The sequence below is a fragment of the Aptenodytes patagonicus genome, chromosome 18, assembly GCF_965638725.1.
Source record: "Aptenodytes patagonicus chromosome 18, bAptPat1.pri.cur, whole genome shotgun sequence".
NCBI classification, from domain to species: Eukaryota; Metazoa; Chordata; class Aves; order Sphenisciformes; family Spheniscidae; genus Aptenodytes; species Aptenodytes patagonicus.
The window spans coordinates 7,093,916-7,112,475 of NC_134966.1; the positions used below are offsets into that span (position 1 = coordinate 7,093,916).

Below are 18,560 nucleotides of genomic sequence, written 5' to 3' on the forward strand. Positions count from 1 at the left end.
TGCATCCCCAGCCGCGGTGCTTGGGAGAGACTTTGGGAAGCCGACGGCTCACCCCTGCCGCGGCTGGTCCCGGCCAGGCTCCTGCACCGCGCTGCCTGCATTTAGGAGCTGCCTATGTTGATGGCATCAGGCTTTCTCCCTTCCCAGAGGGGCGAGGAGGGCTGGAGCATCTCGACAGACTCGCTCGGAGCCTGTGAGCTCTCCTGCGAGCTGGAGAGAGCATCACCGGTCCCCAGGCAGGCACCGCTGCCCTGCCTCAGTGGGTTTGCCAGCGATTCTGCAGAGCCCCAGGCCATTGAACCATCCCAGGGAAAGAGAAAATTGAAAAAAGCTGTTGGGTTTCAGCTGAGTAGGCGGCTCCCAGCGCTTCGTGCCAACGGCAAAGCAGGCTTCGCCTTCCGGAGGCACAGCCTCCCCGTCGGCAGCTCCGCAGATGTGTGCAGGGTCTGGGGCTGGCGACTCCGTGGGGGTGGGCTTTTTTGGTTTTGCAGAAAGGAAATGGTTTTCCCCTCGTCCCACCCCGCCGTGCAGCCTAATGAGGTTGCAAGGTGGGATGTGCAGGGGGATAGACACAGGGTGGGCAACCTTGCCCCAGGCTTATGTCACCCCAGTCCTTTGCCCGTGGGACTGAGCTGCAGGGAGATGCACCCTCCACCTTCCCCTGCCAATAACACAGCAATGGGGGATGAGCTGGAGCGATGGAGGTTTTACCCTGTGGACAAAGCCCTCTGGAAACCAGACCACCCTTTCCTCACCCACTGCAAAGAGCCACCAGCCAAGCGCAGGGATGCCACCAGCTCAGACGGGTGGCCTGGATGGAGAAGGCACCTGCCCTACTTGCCTAGAAGGGCTTAGCCCCGCTGGGGACTGTAGCAGTAGATCTGAGGATGAAAACAGCAATTGCTAAGGCGCTTCCTCCAGATAAACATCCTCCGGTGTGCAACACCAAGGCTGAAAGTGTCCCAACTACAGATGTGCCCACCCGAGTCCCCACCGCTCCCAGGAGCACCCTCTTCCTTTCTCACTGGGGCTCTCACTGCAGCCGCACATGGTACCCAGCAGCTGCGGCACCAGGACCCTCAGCTTCACTCCAGGCAGCGCCTGCCCAGGGGGACTCACCCAGCACCCAGAGCTGGAGATGCGATGGGAGAACCAGGAGAGGAGCACATCTCCTCTAGTTGGGGGTGAACCGGCCCCTCCATCCTACCCCCAGCCCCGGCTTTCTCTGCTCCGCCCAATGCAGCCCCCTGGTTGGGAACAGCCACCTCCTCCTCAAGCACGGCAGGCAGGGAGGGGGCACAGCCTGACCAACACTGCCCACCTCATCCAGGGAGCAAAGTCACCCTAAATACCCACCCTGCGCCCCCCACCCCTGTTTCCAGGGCTGGTATCCCCCCATTTGCCATGCCAGAAGGGGAGCACAGAGCTCCCCAGACCGCAGCAAGACGCCGCGCAGAGACCTGACAAAAGCCGAGACACGCCAGGCCAGGGGGAAGACCGATCCACTGCAGATCAAATCATCTGCCATGAGAAACACTGCCTGGGGCAGGAGGAGGGGGCCGGGGGGTCCTATTCCCATGGAAAACACGGGGCTCTTTTTTCAGTTATACAAGATGAAACCACAGGGATATAAATGTCGCTGCCTCTTTGAGAGCATTAATGAAAATAAACCCATTTAATAGTTTGCAGATGCCATTTCTGTAAACCTAAAAAAAAAAAAAAAAAAAAACCAGGGAATAAATATTTCTTCACTAAATATCTATATGTATATATATATTTGAAAACATTCACTCCTAATCTTAGGGCCCCTTCTTCGCCGTGCTCTTGGCAACTTCTTGCAGTTTGTCAGTCAACGCTGAAGCCTCATGGAGACGAGATACAAATTGCACCCACGGAGGGGTAGCAGGACGGAGGGATTATTGTAATCTAAGCTCCCTCTCGCCCTTTCTATTTGTACATTTCAATTACTTGTAACAAGATCCACTGTGGATTTTTTTTTCTTCTTCTGCATGTCTGTGTTTTGGAAATTTTTGTAAGGTTTTTGTAAAAACAACTCTTGTGAAATAATGGAGGAATAAATATTTTACTGAGTAGGGATGTGTCGGCGCACACAACAGGGACGTGGCTCTTTCCTCGCCGGCCACTGCGGTTTCCCCACCTGCCCTGGACAAGCAGCATGAGTAGTGGACCAACTGCCCTGGGCACGGGGACGAGAGCCATGATCTGGCCACCTTCACCTTGTGTGATGGTGGCATCTCACAGCTTCTCCCCAAGACCTGGATTTCATCCCGGGCTCCTGAACAGCAAGTGGTCCACATGTCCCGGGAAAGGGGCAGGAGCAAGGGGGGAGTGTGTCGAGGCCCCGTGGAGCTGGGATGGGGCAGAGGGACCACACTCCCGCAGCAGAGCTGCTGGGCTTCCCTCTGGCTTGGGGACCTTCGAGCTGATGCCTGGAGATGGTGGAAACTCAAGGAGCACAGAAAACAGCCTAACAAAGGTCCCTGCATAACAGCTAATTGCAGGGCCTTGCCAGAGCCATCTTATTTCATCCCAGGATAACAAGTGTGGGCTACTGAGGAAGGGGTGTCAGGGAAGAGGGCTCAGTTTGCTTTTCCCCTTCAAAATCCCACTGTGAGTGGCAGAGCTTATAGGGTTTGCCCCGGTCAGCTTGCAAATTCCCCACAAAGCAGCAGCTCACATTAATGCCGGCCCTAGTTCACACCCACGGCATTGGGAGCAGCACCCACATTTCCCCCCAGCAGCGAGGGATCAGGCTGGGATGGGGTCAGGAGCAGGCAGCAGAGTCCCTTGCTGCTAGGTTATCAGGTCAAATCCAGCGTCATAAATGGGGGTGGAAACTTGTAAATACTAATTAACGCTCCACAAACGTCAGGGATGAGCATCTGTTACAGACGTCCTGTCCTCCTGGGATGAAAGCTCATCAGTGGTCCCAGCAGAGACCACCAGAAAGTTATCACACAGCTCTGGGAGCTGGAAACAGGCAACCTGGAGGTCTGGACCTGCTCAGAGAATTGGAGGCACTGGAGAAATAAGGAGATTGTTTCCTACGCCATCACTGCAGGCACATCCAGGCACTCAGACAGATGCTGCTCTGTCAAGCACACAGACTCGGTAAGGGCTGGGCAGCACAAGCACTGGGAGCCCAAATTAGCACCAAATCCAGCTCTTCCAGGCTCCATCCTGTGCACCAAGGAGGGCATTAACCTCGTGAGCTGCAGGCTGAGCACTGACAGGGGACGTGGGCAGAGAGCCAGGCTGAGGGGGTGAGAAGATGTGGGACCTGAAGGACAGCCCAGCCTTGCTGGGGGCTCGGCAGAGCCTCACAGTCCAGTGGATTTGCTAGGAGCCAGGATCGGTAAGCGATGCTGTGAGCAGGACGCCTCCTGGGGAGAGCCCCCGACCAGCCTGCAGCAGGGGAGCCGGGGAGGACGCACACAGGGACCAGAGCAGCACATGCCTCCCTGGGGGTTTTCTTCTCCAGGTCTACAGAAGTTGAGCTAAGAGGCAGCAAGGAGAAGAGTCAGATTCTGCATGGACAACTAGCTAAAAGAAACAAAAGGGTAGGAATAAATCATCAGCTCTTAGACTGCAGAGTGCTACTGCAGAGTGCTTCGCAGGGAGCAAAGGCCCACAGGTGCAGAGTAGGCACAGAGCACCCAAAAGCAGGCAGAAGCGGCGGTTGGGCAAAGGAGATACTGAATAATCCAGGGCAGCCAAAGCCAAAAGGAGCTCCAGGAGCTCACGGCGCTGAGCTATAAAGGAGCAGAAGTAATGCAATGCCGAGAGGTGTGAAGGTATGCCCAGGGGAAACCACACAGCGCACACTCGGACTGAGAAGCAGCAAGTCAAGTGGCAGGAATTGCTAGGAAAGGATTAGAAAACAAGGCAGAAAGTGTCCTCACGGCTGTCACAGAAACCCACAGCACAACTAAAGCCTGAAATCCATTGCCCCAAGATATTGTGGAGATCAAAGGTATAAATTATATTCAGAAAGGGTTAGAAAGTTAATGGTGGGTGGGTCTGTGTTGGTGCAACATGGCAGAGATTCAACTGCCTGTGCAGAAAACTGCTGCCCTGCTGACTGCCAGGAGCGGGGAGAGCTGGGTGGAGAAGGGACACCCTGCGTTTGCCTTGTTTCTTTTACCTGCCTTAATCTGCAGTCTCCTCTCAAGCCAGCTCCCGTGGTATTCCTTACAGGATGCCTGTGTCACCTCCTCCTCCTCCCCAAGCCATCCCCAATCCCCCCTGTACAGCCAGGGGACCGCAGCTCTCTCCCACACACCCAGAGGAGCTCAGCTCCACGAGAGCCCACAGGATCAGCTCCCTCCCAGCAGCAACCCGTGTCCCCACCACCACCAGTGGCCTTTGTGACACACGGACCCCATGGGACTGCAAGGTTGAGGAAGGACCCCTACAGCAATACATCCCATCTTTCCCCAGAGGGGAACGAGGCTCATCCCATTTCATCCCAGCACTTTAGTGCAGCACCCAGTAGAAGAACAAGTCCCTGTGTTGGACATCACCCCAAGCCCACTAACTTCCCACCCTGTTTTCAGTTCTAGGAGAGGAAAACCAGGGGCTGGCCACACAATGAAAGGCTTGAAAGGAGCATGAATCCTCCACAATGCAGCCACAGAGCTCCTCGTGCCGTCCCGGGGGCAGCGGGCAACACCACAGACAGGCACAGAGACCTTATCTCAGCACCTGGAGCCACGCTGGTGCCCAGAACCATGACCGGCTGCTGGGACCCAGGGCACCCCACGCACTATTTGCAGATCTGATCTGTGGGATGTGCAGCCCACAAAGCCATACAGGCCCACTTCCAGCAGCCACAGTCCCACACACCATCCCCATCGTACTGCTCTGCTACTGCTTTGTAACCACTCATTTATTCATTCAATAAGTGACTTGTAGATCATTACGGTCATTTGTCCAACCTCCTGCCGAGCCCCAGGCAGAGGATATCACCCAAGCAGCATGGTCATGTCCTCAGCATGTGGCCAATGCAGAGCATGCCTTTGGAGGGCATCCAGCCTTGAGCCAAAAGACCTTTGGAAGCAAAGAGCTTGCAGATCCCAGGGCAGATTCTTCCAGTGACTCATTACTGTTAACTGCTTGAAATATGTCACTTATTTCCTGCCTGAACTGTCCCAGCTTCAGTTCAGCTCCTGCTAGAGCAGGAGGTCTCAATCCATGGTCTGCTGGCTCCCAGGAGCTGATGAACTACTTCCGAGAGGTCTGCAAACCAGGAGACGGACAAGCATGGAGAGCTGCAGCTCACCTGGCAGGGTCTGCACTCCACAGGGGAGGGATGTGCTGGGGGGAAGGCTGCCAATGAAGAGGAGCTCAAAGGCATTGTGCTGCCTCTCCTCCTCTTCCAGCACAGGGGGATTTTTTCCTCCTACGAAGCAGTCACGGACAGAACTGATTTCTGCAGGAGAGCTGGTCTCCCTCCATACACCACAACTTCAGGTGGGGGGGGGGAGGTTGCAAGAACATTATTTGCAAATTGTGTTTCCTTCCTCGAAGCAGTTGGTTTTCAACCAGTGACTCCCAAAGGGCAAGTCTCAGCTGATGGGAGGACCTCCCTGTACCCCCTTCCCTTGTTTCTGACCCCACAGCCCGACACTTGCACGTGGCTTTCCGACTGATGAAAAGTTGAAGTTTGCCCCTGCAATATTTCAATGAGAACAGTTTTTATATTGTCATCAGCATCGGCTGCCACGGCAGCGAGACAAAACAGAGCTCACATTTTCCAGCTCACAGGGATGCCAGCCTGGTTATCCCCATCCAGAATGAATTGTACAGACATCTAGTGGTTAGAGCATCCTCCTCTCCTGCTACCCTTGCGCTGAGCCCTTCTCCCTCTGGTGGCAACGGGAAGGTCCGGAGACCCTCCAAGTCCTGCTGACACCACCTACGAGCTGCAGAAACATATGTACATATGACAGCAACATGTCATCTCCCAGCGGCTGAGCCCCTCCTGTCCTGGGGGATGCGATGGTCGTCCCAAACTCTGCGCTCTGTTTGGAAGGAGCATCTCCTCCCTGCAGCTGATATTTTGCTCACTGCTGCTTCTTTCCAAACCCCAAAAGGAAGCAACCTAAGGCAGCAGAGAAGCTTTCGAGAAGCTGGATGGTAGCTATCCACTGCGGGTGTAACGTTCTAACAGTTTGGGAAGGAGGGAGGAAGCAAAGGTTCCCTTTGTAGTGGGTGTTACAAAGCCAAGAGTTATTGCATGCAAGGAAGAATTATTGCATGCAGACGCGCAGCGTGGCCAGGAGCGAGGCAGAGCATCGCGTCCGCCTGCTCCGGAGAGGCTGATGGGCACAGGAGCAGACATGAGCCTCCTCCTCAACCCGCTCCCCAAAGAATGGCACCCAGCATCCCTCCCCTCCCTCCTTCCACCCCAAACACCTCAAACACCCCCCCCCCACCCCCCACCCCCCCCCGGAGCCTGCCCACAGCTCCCTGGCCAGCCAGCACCCGGGCTGGGGGCTCCGTGGGCCAGGGGCTCCGTGGCACCACGGCAGAGGGCGGCTCTGGGGGCGGGGGAGCGGGGTGTTCCCCCCCCCCCCCCGCAGCGGGTGCTCGCAGCCACACGAGGGTGCTGCAGCCCCGCGCAGGGGAGCGGAGCGCAGCGCAGCCCGCGGTAGCCCAGCGGGGTCGGGGGGTGCGGAGCGAAGCCCCCCATCGTGCCGCTCAGTTCCACCCCCCTCCCCAGACGGGGCCAGGGACACCCCCCCACCGGCTCCCTCTTCCCTGCCTGGAGCTGGGGCTGGCACCTGCACGGCACCCGCGTCGCAAACAGGACATCTCACAGCTCGGCTCCGGAGCCGGGTAGGAAAAAACCTGGCGGATAAAGTTTTCCTTGTGCCAACTTCACCCTCGTGTATGCCAGAGAGGAGCAGCGAAACACCGTTATCTTCTCCAGGGGACTAACCTCTGGGGTGCCCATACCTTTAGAGCTGCCTCTTCTCGCTCTTCCTTCGAGCCAAGGGAATCCCGATTCCTCAAGAGGAACAAGGGGGTTTGCACGGCAAAACCCTACAGCACGAGACGGAAGAGCCCGTGTGCTCGAGGAAATGGGAGATTTTGGGAGGGCAGAGAAGGCAGAGTGACCAGTGTCACAGGAGCGATGCTTAAGGGGGGATCTTTGTCCCAGGCCCCACAAGGGGAAAGGCCTGGATGAACAGGAGAGACCTGGGAAGCGGCGCAGGCAGGTAAGGAAGGGGTAAGCCCAAAGCTCAGGGGCAGGAGGGATCCTGGGATTGAACTGGCTGGAAGCGTGTGGGAGGGGAAGTGGCTTGTGCCGGGTCTCCGCTTGCTTTTCCCCCACCTCCAGACACCTTGGGCTCAGCGGGGCGGAGGGAAGACACGTACCGGCAGCGTGAATCATATTCAAATATTTAAGCACCAAACTCTGTTGTTCTGCAGTCCCAGGTGGGTTTCGCAGTGTTACCATTTCAGGTTTGAGCCAGGTGCGAAAACCAAATTGTGGCACGTACAACGTACACACCAAAACCCACAGACTGGTAGATGCAACCACCGTCCCCATCCTCCTGGAGCTGCGGGAGACCCTGGGCACATCCTTCCCCCGCACAGATGCCGGAACAGGAATCTGGGAGCTCTGGGCTTTAGGATATTATTTGGGAAAAGGCAGGGGATGCTTTAGCTCATCGCTTGCCCCGCACACAGCGAACACCACCGGCTATGCCCAGGGGAGAGCCAGTGGCTCCGACTGCCTCAGCCCTGGGAGAGCCCTGATGGGGCTTGGGCTGAGCAGGCAGCTGAGAGCCAGGCTCTGTCCTGCCTCCCACAAACCTCTGCAGCATTTCAAAATAAGCGCAATGGTTGGGCCTCTCTGAAGTTTGCCTTGTGGGCTTTTTCTATTTGTTTTTTTTGAGCCAGGAGAGTTCACATTCCCAAGCTTTTCCCTGCAGCCAGTACAGCAGGGTTTATTTTTTTTTTATTTTTTTTAATAAAAAAGAAGAAAGCAGAGCTCTGCATGTAACCTCAGCTTCCCTGAGCAGGGCATCAGCCCCAGGCACTGAACAGGCAGTTTAGAGGCTGAAGGAACTGGCAGCTTTAGAGGCTGGGGGGGTTCTGCAGCCCCATTTCTTCCTTTCCACGCCAAAATCTCAGTCACAGCCACATCTCTAACCACAGCAACAGCTATTGGAGAGAGTCTATTTTATAAAGCTGCTGCCTTTCTTATTTGAAAGCAAAAAGCATGAGGGAAAGAAAAAACTACCAAGTGGAGCCATTTTGATCACCTCAACCAGCTAATGCAGGGCAGCATTGGAGGCAGCACCCCCCAAACACCAACAATTTAAGAAAATAGAGGAAAACCAGGGAAATGAGGTATTTGCTTCCCAGCAGCCTACCAGCAAAAAGAGGGAGCTGCTGGTCTTGAACAATACAGGCAACTCCTTTACAAGTCATAAGCACAGAAATGAGAGCAACCACATCTTACCCGAACTTCTCCAGCCCTCCAGGATTTAAGCACCAGCTTGGCTCCGCAGGCAAGAAGCACCCAGCTGAGCGCAGGCAGGGCGCAAAGAAAGCTTGCTGGGAGAAAGCATGTCATACCGCTAGCCTGCTTTGGGGGAAAGCTGGGATGGAGGAGGTTTGGGTGAACACCAAGCTTTGTAGCAACCTGCTACTCCAGGAAGGAAAACTGAGCAGGACCACTTTACAAGCCCCAGCTCTGCTGAATTTAAAGGATCAGCACAAATAATGCGCACCTGGAAAAGAGCTTCCTCTGCAGGGCAGGTGAGGCCAGAGGAAAGGGATGTCTCTTTAGGAGTCCCAGGGCACTCCAGGCTCTGCAGCGGGGTTTAGCAAAGCGCTTTGCAGCTGGGGAGCCATCCTGCTGGGGCTGGACCCAGCTGCTACCCAGCTGCATCTGCTGCTCCCGAAGGAAGGATGTATCAGAGCACAATGATTTGTTTTTATTGGGAATATTTGCTTCCTGCCACCAGGATGCATGTGCAGCAGCAGAGAAATGTACAGGGGTTCGAGACCTTGTGCACCATGTGAGGCAGAAAAGGCTTATGAAGGGGGATATGTATTACCCAGACATCTGTTGAGGCTGTGTAAATGAGAAGTGGCCAAGAGCAAACTGCTGAACCTGCAGTCCTGCCCACCTTCCACACGCGGTGGGCCCTGCGTCCCGGCGGGAGAGCAGAGCACTCTGCTCCAAACCTCACCAAACAGCTTGGCCTAAGGCCACATCTGCACCGGGGTCGGGAGTTACTGGTACAGAAGCTGCTACCCAAGCTGGGCAAGGGCTCAGAGCATCAGTCTGAGCCGGCGTTTCACCCCATACTTTGTGCACGCAGGTGCCCAGTGAGGTCTCGGTAAGAGCATCTCCGAGGACAGTGGGGTTAAGGGCACAGCTTTAGTGCTTAGGAGAGGTGGAAGGGGAATTTATTTTCTGCTCATTCTGCTTTCCCCCTGTAATCTTAGTAAAACTCTGCATTGCCCTCAGAGGAGGGAGAAGGCACTAAACAGCAGAGGCTTCCTCCTGCCTCGTCCTCCATAGGGGTGCTCCATTGCATGCTGCTGTTGCCTGGACCAGCCCTTGGCGCTTCGGGACAGCTGCATGGCAGAGGAGCTCACGAGGGTTTGTCATCCTGCGATACCCTGGTCCCAGCCTCTCCTCTCCAACATGACAGCTTTCAGGCGACACCGCAGAGCAGCGGTATTCTCCCGCGGGGTGGTTCAAAGCCACTCTGCTCATTTCCAGACCTTTCTGCAAACACCAGCTATTCCAGGCTGCGCACGGCTCGGCAGCAGTGGACAGCAGGAAACAGCTGAAAGAAAACATCCCCAAAGCGGTTACGGCACATTCCCCAAATAGCAACGGCCGTTCTGCGGCCAGAGAAAGGCTACAAACAGAGGGGGAGAAATTCAGTCTGCTGCCCTGGGAGCGTTTTCAGGCATCAGTGGCATGTGAATGCCCTTGGGAGAAAGCTCTGTCTGCAAACTGCAAACCCCGTTTTGTGTGAGCATCTCAGTCTTTCCAGAAGTCCCAGAGCTTTGTGTCCGGCTCTCTATGGGGTAAGCAGTTCCTGCCGGCTGCTCCAGGCATGGCCCTCTGCATCTTGCCACGGCGAGACTGAGATGGAAAAGCCACAGCTGCTGCTGGCCGGGAGCTGCCAAACACCGGCCACGGGGCGTCCTTGCTGGGACAGGCAGGCTCCTGCCTGCAGCGAGGCTCCCTGGCAGGGGGCTGCGTCCCATGGCATGAGATGAAGCGGCGTTGGGAGCACTGAATGTTTCAGTGGCTTCACAACGTCACCCGAGATTTTGACTTCCACGTTACGCTGCCTGGCAGGCACCTGCCTCCTGTCTTCCTCCTCGTGGGAGAGGAACCTAAGGGACCCCCCTTCCCCACAGACCCACACGTCTGGGCAGGAGGAGGGCAGCTGTTTTATAACCCCCCTCTGCTACCACCCACATCTGCTGACCAAGAGACTTCATGGGACCCTCATGATTTTCCCTTCCTGATTCATGGGGTATTAGTGACCGAGGGGAAAGGGCACATCTTCCCCTTCCCAGTTCCGAATTCAATTGGGCCAGAAAACCTTCTTTCCTTCAATGAACCCCTTCCTTGAGGCATAGTCCGGGTGCTTTCCCCCTCCCACCCTTAGCAGAAGTGAGAGAAACCTGCCTCCGCATCCCCCTCCCGCTCCACGGGCAGACGTGCCCCTTCTCTCTGGTGACTTCCCTGCCCAATTTCAATAGCACAGGGACTTTATCAAGGCTGCACTGAGCATCCCTGCGGCGCAGGCGGCCTCCGTGGCAACATACCGCATGCACACACACACAAACACACATGTGCACACTCACACTCGCACACACACCACCCGGTCCAGCCAGGGAAACCAGCAGAGCGCAGGACGAGGGGGTTTGGATGATCAGTCTCGTTGGGTGTTACCAGTACGGGGTGGTGGCCAGGAGGATCTGCAGAGCCATGGAGAAGCAGGGCAGCTGTGCCACGCCATAGGCCACGGAGCGCGTGGGCGCCTTCAGCCGCAGGAGGTAGGCGATGGTATGGACGATGCGCCCCACGCAGAAGATGAAGAAGTGGATCCTGGCCACTGCGGGGCTGGGATCCAGCAGGGAGTAGATGGCTCCGAGGAAGAGGAAGGGAAAGATGTTCTCCATGTCATTGCGGTGGGCCCTGGAAAGGGAGAGAAGGTTGCTCTTTCCCACCAGGCTTCCCTGCCATCTCCCATCCCTTCTAGACAGAGCATGCAGCTGGGCGTGGAGCTGGCCCTCTCCTCTGTCGCCCAGGGCAGATGCAGCCCCCAAAGGAGTCAGATCATGTGCAGACAGCGGGATTTCACACCCGGTGTCTCTCCCTTGGGATGCTGCGCTCCCGAAGCTTGCCTTCCATGACTGGGACGCCTTTGTTGCGACGGATGATAGCTTGAGGGTTAGAGCTTTTAAATAAACAAAGCAAAACAAAGACCCTGCAAAGCTGCAAAAAGCTTAAAGCTGGTGCAGCACCAGCATGGCATGGCCCCAGATATGGCCACGTTACAAGCAAGCTGGTTTCCAGAGGAGAAACTCCCAGGATGGGAGGGTTTGTGGCTTTGCCCTTCTCCATAAGTGCATCCAAAGGGGACCAAGCACCCCCTGCACCCACACGCTGCGCCAGCAGCACCTGCTTAATTGCACCGTCATCAGGCCAGAGGGACTGCTGTGGCCATGCGATGACACATTAACACTGATGGGGCCAAACCCTGCGCTCCATCTGAACATACGCCTGCCTCAGTGTCACAGCATCACTTGCCACCACCCACACCGCTACCGAAACGGGATCCGATCCTGCCATGAGCTGTCTCCCTCCTCCCCCAAGTACCATCCTTCAAAGGAGGGAAACCGGTCCCCAAAGCAGCAGGCTGTCCTTGCCCTCCCACCGCCTCTGCCTCTCCTTCTTTTGTTCCCTTGCGATGCAAGAGCTGCTTTCTGCAGCACAGGGCCCCATCCTCGTGCTTCGATGGGGGGACTCTCAGGTCATGCCCTGGTCGGTGGAGACAGATCGGGACTGGAGAGTCACCCAGGGACAAGGCTCAGTTGCCTTTTCCCCACTATGTCTGGAGGTTTGAGAGGCAGAGGTGAAGCTTTGCTAAGAGATGCCCTTGCTTCCCTATTCCTGTGCCCCAGGATGTTTGAATGTTCACAAAGCCAAGAGAAAATTTTAAGCAATTTCTTCCCTGAAGCAAAGGCCGAAGTGCCAGTGCTGCTGTTCTGCGCAAGCTGAGAAGTGGCTGGGAAGTTTTAGGACGCTCAGTCACAACTCATTAGTGCAGACACAGGCTGGGATGGACCTGGCTGAAAACTGACTTTGGAAAAGAAAGAGGGCTGTGTTTTAGGCCCCGTCTCCTGCCCCTGGGGTCAGGTCTATGGAGCAGGAGATGTCCCTGTGTCCACCTTGGCAACAACCCAACCAAACACACCAATTTCCTCAGGCCAAGGTTTGCCAAAAGCTTCTCCATCAGAAATTTTCAACACCAAGTGCCCAGGTTTTTTGAAGGGTGACTGTTCCCAGGCAGGATCAGCCTCTGAGCAGGCAGATGGAGCAGGAGCTGTGGGGAAGTGCTCTGGTCACCTGGCTTGCCCCAACCTCCTCCCCCTCGCTGTGATGCCCGGGGACGGGGACGTGAGCAGAGGCTCCGGGTCCAGTAGCTGGTTCCCATCACCATGTCACACGAAATGACCTGTGTGCTGAACGCTGGCCACCGCCAGCGTCCCTCGCTGCCCCCTTCCCACACCAGAGCCCAGGCCAGGCACCGGCTCAGCAGGGCCAGGGCACCTGCGGGTAAATATTGCACCTAAGCCATTTCCAGCCCCGGCTTTGCTGGAGCATGAGAGGGATGCACAGCCTGTTGTACCCAGAAAAGAGCTATCCTGAGGGCTTTCAGCACCCCATTATCCTCATAACAGGCACCAGGGCAAGGGGCTTTCTCCTACCTGCTCTTTCTACCTCCATGGGGAGCAGTCCGTAGCTTAAGGGCCATGTCCCCAAGCAAGGCGGGGATGAACGTGGCAAGGACCCTGATGGAAACCCTATTTCAGCTGCTCTCTGGGTGTGATTTTGGGACAGCATGGAGGAATTGGCCTAGAAAAGACACTAAAACGAGTCCTGCTGTTGTAGCAGTGATGCCAGGAGGACTTGGTGAGGATGAGCTGATCAGAGCCCGGACATGGAGGAGACATATTCCTTGCCAAACCCAGGAGTGAGGCGGGGAGCTGCGAGAAGCCCTCTGCTCCTCCTGGCCAGATGGTCCCTGGGCAGAGCCAGTCCCTTCCCAGACACGAGGATGGGCTGCCGCCCACCTGCTCAGAGCCCCTTCCCTTCTCAGCCCAGGGCCCCGCTCGCCTTCCCGAGCCAGCGTCACCTCTGCAGGTACAACCACAAAACCCTGCCGCAGCCCAGCCAGGACTGCGGTGATGAGCATGGTTTGCTTCTGGTGTCAGCCGTGCCGAGAGAGGGCAGCTGCCGGACACCCACCGCCTCGCCCCACAGCAGCCCCGTCCCGTCCAAACAAGCCCCCGAGGACTTGGAGGTTCAGCAGGGCTGGAAGGACAAACAGAAGAACGGGGAGGAGAAAGGAAAGAGAAGAGCTGAGATGCAGCCGGGGGCCTCTCTAAGAGGCAAAGGGGAAACCTCCCTCCCCGCTGCCGCTTGCTCTCCCGGGCTCTGCCCCTGCCCTGCACAGACCCCAGCAGCCCGGCCGTGGCTCTGCTCCCATCCCGACAATGCCTGAGAAGAAAACCTGACATCACCCTTGTTCAGGGGAAACACCTTGGGTTTAACTTGTCTTCCCCTGGGTTTAATTTGTCTTCCCCAGGGCTGTGAACGGATCAGGAAGGACTGACCCTGAGTGCTTTAACTGCACAAGACAGACTCCAGACTTCCCCAGGTCTTTGCTGCAGCTCCAGTTATTTATTTTTATGGAAGTTTGTCTTTTCTGACTAATCAAAAGAGGATTATGATTATTATTACTACTATTATTGTCTTTTTCCTAGCAAGGGAACAGCTTGTTTCCCCTCCTCCCTCTGTAGGCCGGGGATTAGGTGGCACCGGATGTTTTTTAAAGCAAATCTTGCAGGTGACGAGAGGCGAGCGGCATGGTCCCCCACCCGCAGCAGAGCTGGCGGCCAAGGGCTCAGTGACAGCAGGGCACGGCTCCAGCCCCTTTTCCTGCACGTCACCAGCCCACGCAGCAATCCAAGCCAGCACTTGGGGCACCTTCTGGGTAAGGGGGACAGCAAAGCAAGCCCGGGGCTGAACACCTGATACAGGGTTTGCCCAGTTAGGGAGACAAAAGTTATTACCATCGTGTCCAGCCTCTTGCCAGATCCCCAAACAGGGCAGCATACAGCACCGGGACCAGTCACGCAGTTCCCAGTCATGGCGCGATTGTACTGCCCAAGCTGTGCAGGGATCTGGGGGGGTTCGGGGTCCTTTCGGAGCAGGGCATGAGGAGCCTGTGGGTGTGGGTACGGGACAAGTCCTTGGGACTTGCAGGACTTTGAGCATCGAGGAGGTGGTTTAATTGTGTCAGAGTCAGACCCCAAACCCGGGTCCTTCCACATGTCCTTGCTCCAGTGCACACCATGCTGCCATTAAATATTAAGCTGCCCCAGCGTACAGGGTCCTGCAGCTGAGCTCCAGGCATTCAACCCATCTAGGTAATTACTTAATTAATGAGCCTTTTAGCTTCCCACTGCCTCTTTGCCAGCAGCTGCCAGGGATCGCCCTGCGGTGCAGGGGGAATGCCGGCACCGCTGTGTACTCGCCTGCGGCACCGCTCCACGTCGGGGTCGTCGCGATAGTACTGCAGCCCCCCATTGCGCAGCGCGTCCTCCGGGTTTGCAAATGCCTGCAAGAGAGAGTCCCCATAGTATATGTGCTCATAATGTTTTCAGGAGCTTTACAGGTAGAAGCTTTGCCCCCAGTCTTTAAGACCGGTGGGGATTTCTTCCTGCCCAAGGGGACCTTTCAGCCCCAGTTTCTCACCACCCTTCACAAACACAAGAGTAACTGCACTTCCACGGGCACGGTCCTGGGGGTTAAACCTTCCACCTCCTGACAGGTTTTCCTTATCCTCTGCAAAACCCAACTCTGCCCACCAAGCAGGTCCCAAAACGGGGGCTTCAAGGGAGCTCCGGCCTGATCCCAGTCCACTTCTTCCAGTTGTTGTGGTTCAACCTGGCAGGCAGCTAAACACCACACAGCCGTTCACTCACTCCCCTCCGCCCCAGTGGGATGGGGGAGAGAATCGGGGAAAAAAAAGTAAAATTCATGGGTTGAGACAAAGACAGTTTAATAGGACAGAAAAGGAAGGGGGGAAAAAAAATAACACAGTGCTGTGTTTTGGATTTAGGATGAGAACAATGTTGGTAACACACCGATGTTTTAGTTGTTGCTGAGCAGTGCTTACACTAGGCAAGGGCTTTTCAGCTTCCCATGCTCTACTGACTGAGCAGGCTGGAGGTGCACAAGGAGCTGGGAGGGGGCACAGCCAAACTGGCCAGCGGGACATTCCATACCATGGGACGTCATGCTCAGTACATAAACTGGGGAAAGCTGGCCGGGGGGGCCGCTGCTCGGGGACTGGCTGGGCATCGGTCGGCGGGTGGTGAGCAATTGCACTGTGCATCACTTGCTTTGTATATTCTATTATTATTATTATTACATCATCATTATTATTATTATTATTTTATTTCAATTATTAAACTGTTCTTATCTCAACCCACGAGTTTTCTCACTTTTACTCTTCCAATTCTCTCCCCCGTCCCACTGCGGGTGGGGAGACGGAGCGAGCGGCCGTGTGGTGCTCAGTTGCCAGCTGAGGTTAAACCACGACACAACATTATTCTCATCCTAAATGCAAAACACAGCACTCTACCAGCTACTAGGAAGAAAATTAACTCTATCCCAGCCGAAACCAGAACACCAGTGAAAGAAGGAGACTTTGCCAACCACCAAATGAGATCACTGCTGGCACACAGCTTGCAGATACTGAATGCGGCATCCAAAAGATAACCAGGACTGACAGATTAGTTCACCCTACGGAGAAAGAATATTCCCTGGCTGGCTTTTTGGCAGTGATACCATGTGACTGAAACCAGCCCTGGGGAAATCGGATCCTACACTAATAAACTTACAAATAAAAATTATTCATACGAGCTCCCTACCTATGCTCAGAAGCTGTTCCTCAGGGACCTGGTTACACGCGACAGCTTCACTTTGCAGCCTGGAAAGGACCCTGGCACTTTCTTTAATCATGTTACAAGCCCAGACTGTTCCCATTCAGACACACAAGGGGAGAAGCCAAATCATCCGTTACAATGATGCTACAGCACAGGAGTATCTGTCTTTGCATTTCATCTGAGAGCAGAAGTCTCTCCCTCCCACTCCATTGATGCAGTCGGAAACTTCTCAAATACTTTAAAACAGATTTTACAGACAGCTGAGTTTTGCCACGAGTTCAATTTGGGTTGCGGGCGATGAAAGGTCCAGTTAACCCCGTCTCCTGACGGCAGCTAGAGCTCCCGGTCCTCCCTGTATTTTCCCCCGTGTCCAAAAACCATTTCCTCCAGCCATTGTTTTTATTCCCCACGACTTTCTGCTCTCCTGGAGCATTCACGTACTGATTCAGCCTCCGAAAGCAGGAGAGCTTTCTGTTACATTGCAAGAAAAAAGACCATTGCAACGATTTGTTCTTAAACCTCCCCGCCCCCCCCCTTTTCTTCCAGACACGGCAAACGAACTGTAAACAGTCTCTTTCCAGAAGCAGCTCACCTGCATGGCATTTTAGATCTGAAATTACTATTTAGACTAGGATTCAGAAATTATAAACATCAAGCTACAGATGGTAGAAACAAACAAAAAGAGCCAAAGAGAAGTGAGATATTTATCTGCTGCAGCTATGAAACATGCTTTGCTTTCAACTTCAGTCAAAGAAAACTCAACTCGCTTCAGGAAAACTTTGTCGGCCTTTACAGGAATAAAAAAAATAAAGAAAAACCACAGAAACCCAAGGGAAAAGCCAGACAGGGAGAAAAAGGTAACGGAAACTGGAACTTACCTTCTTTCTGAGTCTCACTTGTCCCGTAATGATGGCAACGACATACATTTTTAAAATCAAGATCGTGCTGTAGAACGTAAATGACATAAACACTGTGTTTTCCATCATTTCGGGGGAAGGTGCCGCTCGGTCGCCTGCAGCACTCACAGCCAGCGGAGATCTTCCTTGGGCTGCCAGAGGGCTCTGCGGGAGAGGGGGCAGGAACAGCCACATTTAAAGACAACAGAAGTCACCACTGTTTCTTCGGCAAAAGCCCACAGCCCCCGTAGACCCCTTCGGGCCAGACAGGAGTAAATGATGCAGCAGAGCTGCCGGTGAGCAAACCCCAGCCTGGGACACAGAGCAGGCTGCCCACGTTGCTCCCGCTTCAGGCTGCCTCTGCTCCTCACTCCCTGCCACCACCAGCTCCTCGGGGATGCGATGCCCCAAGCTGGGATACAGCCCCCTCGACTGTGTGGGCCACAGCAAGGCTCAGCCCGGCCACAGCTCGACCTCTTGTCTCCCTAAAACAGCCCACCACAATCCCTCTGCCTCCCCTCCCCTCCTGTTTGTGCCCAGAGGGACGGAGCTGCACAGAGCATCCCTCGCCCAGCCAGGCACTGCTCACCCAGGGACAGGAGCCGATCAGCCCTGGGAAGAAGGAGGAGTTAGGAAGAAGGTAGGCACCTACCTCAGCCGCATCCAGCCCTGTGCTCCTGCGCTCCCTCCGTGCCCGATCCCACAGCCCACCCCTCCGTGGCAGCGTTCTCAGTATTCCCCAGTCCCGCCCAGCGCGGGCTGAGCGCTCCCGTGGCAGAGGCAGCCAGCCCTCCCCTACACAGTCACCTGCCGAGGGATGGGGCACAGGGGACAGAACCATCCCTTGCCCCACCAGCGCCCATCACCCGGGGGCCTGGGCTGCCCCTGTACCCCCCCCGGCTGGGAGGGGAGCTCCCAGGGTGACCAGCCTGGAAGCACAACCAGGCAAGTCATGGACCGCAAAGCCCCAAACCTGCGAATAGAAATAAACACCAGCCTGCCCAGCCCCAAAGACAGCTTCTCCTGGTTTTCTCCGAGAGGGTGAATCAGGGCAGTTGGGTGTAATTTTGTCCTCGGTCTAGAAAGTGGCATTTGAATTTGGAGCTGGCTTTTCCCCAGCCATCAAACACTGGTGCAGAAAGAGTGGGATCAGCCTCTGCAGGCAGCTGGGCTGCTCTTCCAATGCAAACCTTTAACTCCTTCTTCCCCAGCCCCGGCCCCAGCGCTGGCAGCAGCAAACCTCTGGTGAGCCGGCAGCATGGAGGCTGATAGGAGCTCTCCAAGTTTGTTAGTGTTGAAGGGCTGGATTTGGCGTTCAGTTCCTTTACACAGGGGAAAAAAAAAAAAAAGACTTATTTCAGGAAAATGGAAACTTTCGGAGATTGAGTGGAAAATGAACGCTTTGAG

General features: G+C 55.4%; 1 protein-coding gene across 3 annotated transcripts; it reads right to left on the minus strand.

Moving 5' to 3' along the window:
• Positions 1-8,960: 8,960 nt before the first annotated feature.
• PTGES (prostaglandin E synthase) lies at positions 8,961-18,157 on the minus strand. Of its 3 annotated transcripts, none has more exons than XM_076355350.1 (5): positions 18,127-18,157; positions 17,136-17,318; positions 14,842-14,924; positions 10,967-11,212; positions 8,961-9,839 (listed from the first exon to the last, which is right to left on the minus strand). In XM_076355350.1, the coding sequence occupies exons 2-5, from the start codon at positions 17,241-17,243 to the stop codon at positions 9,530-9,532; spliced, it is 747 nt and encodes a 248-aa protein (XP_076211465.1). In that variant the 5' UTR covers positions 17,244-17,318; positions 18,127-18,157; the 3' UTR covers positions 8,961-9,529. The 3 variants fall into 3 exon arrangements, with proteins under 3 accessions (XP_076211465.1, XP_076211463.1, XP_076211464.1); XM_076355348.1 differs by lacking the exon at positions 18,127-18,157 and adding an exon at positions 17,806-17,849; XM_076355349.1 differs by lacking the exon at positions 18,127-18,157 and adding an exon at positions 17,806-17,849 and having other exon boundaries at positions 9,772-11,212.
• Between the last annotated feature and the right edge of the window lie 403 nt (positions 18,158-18,560).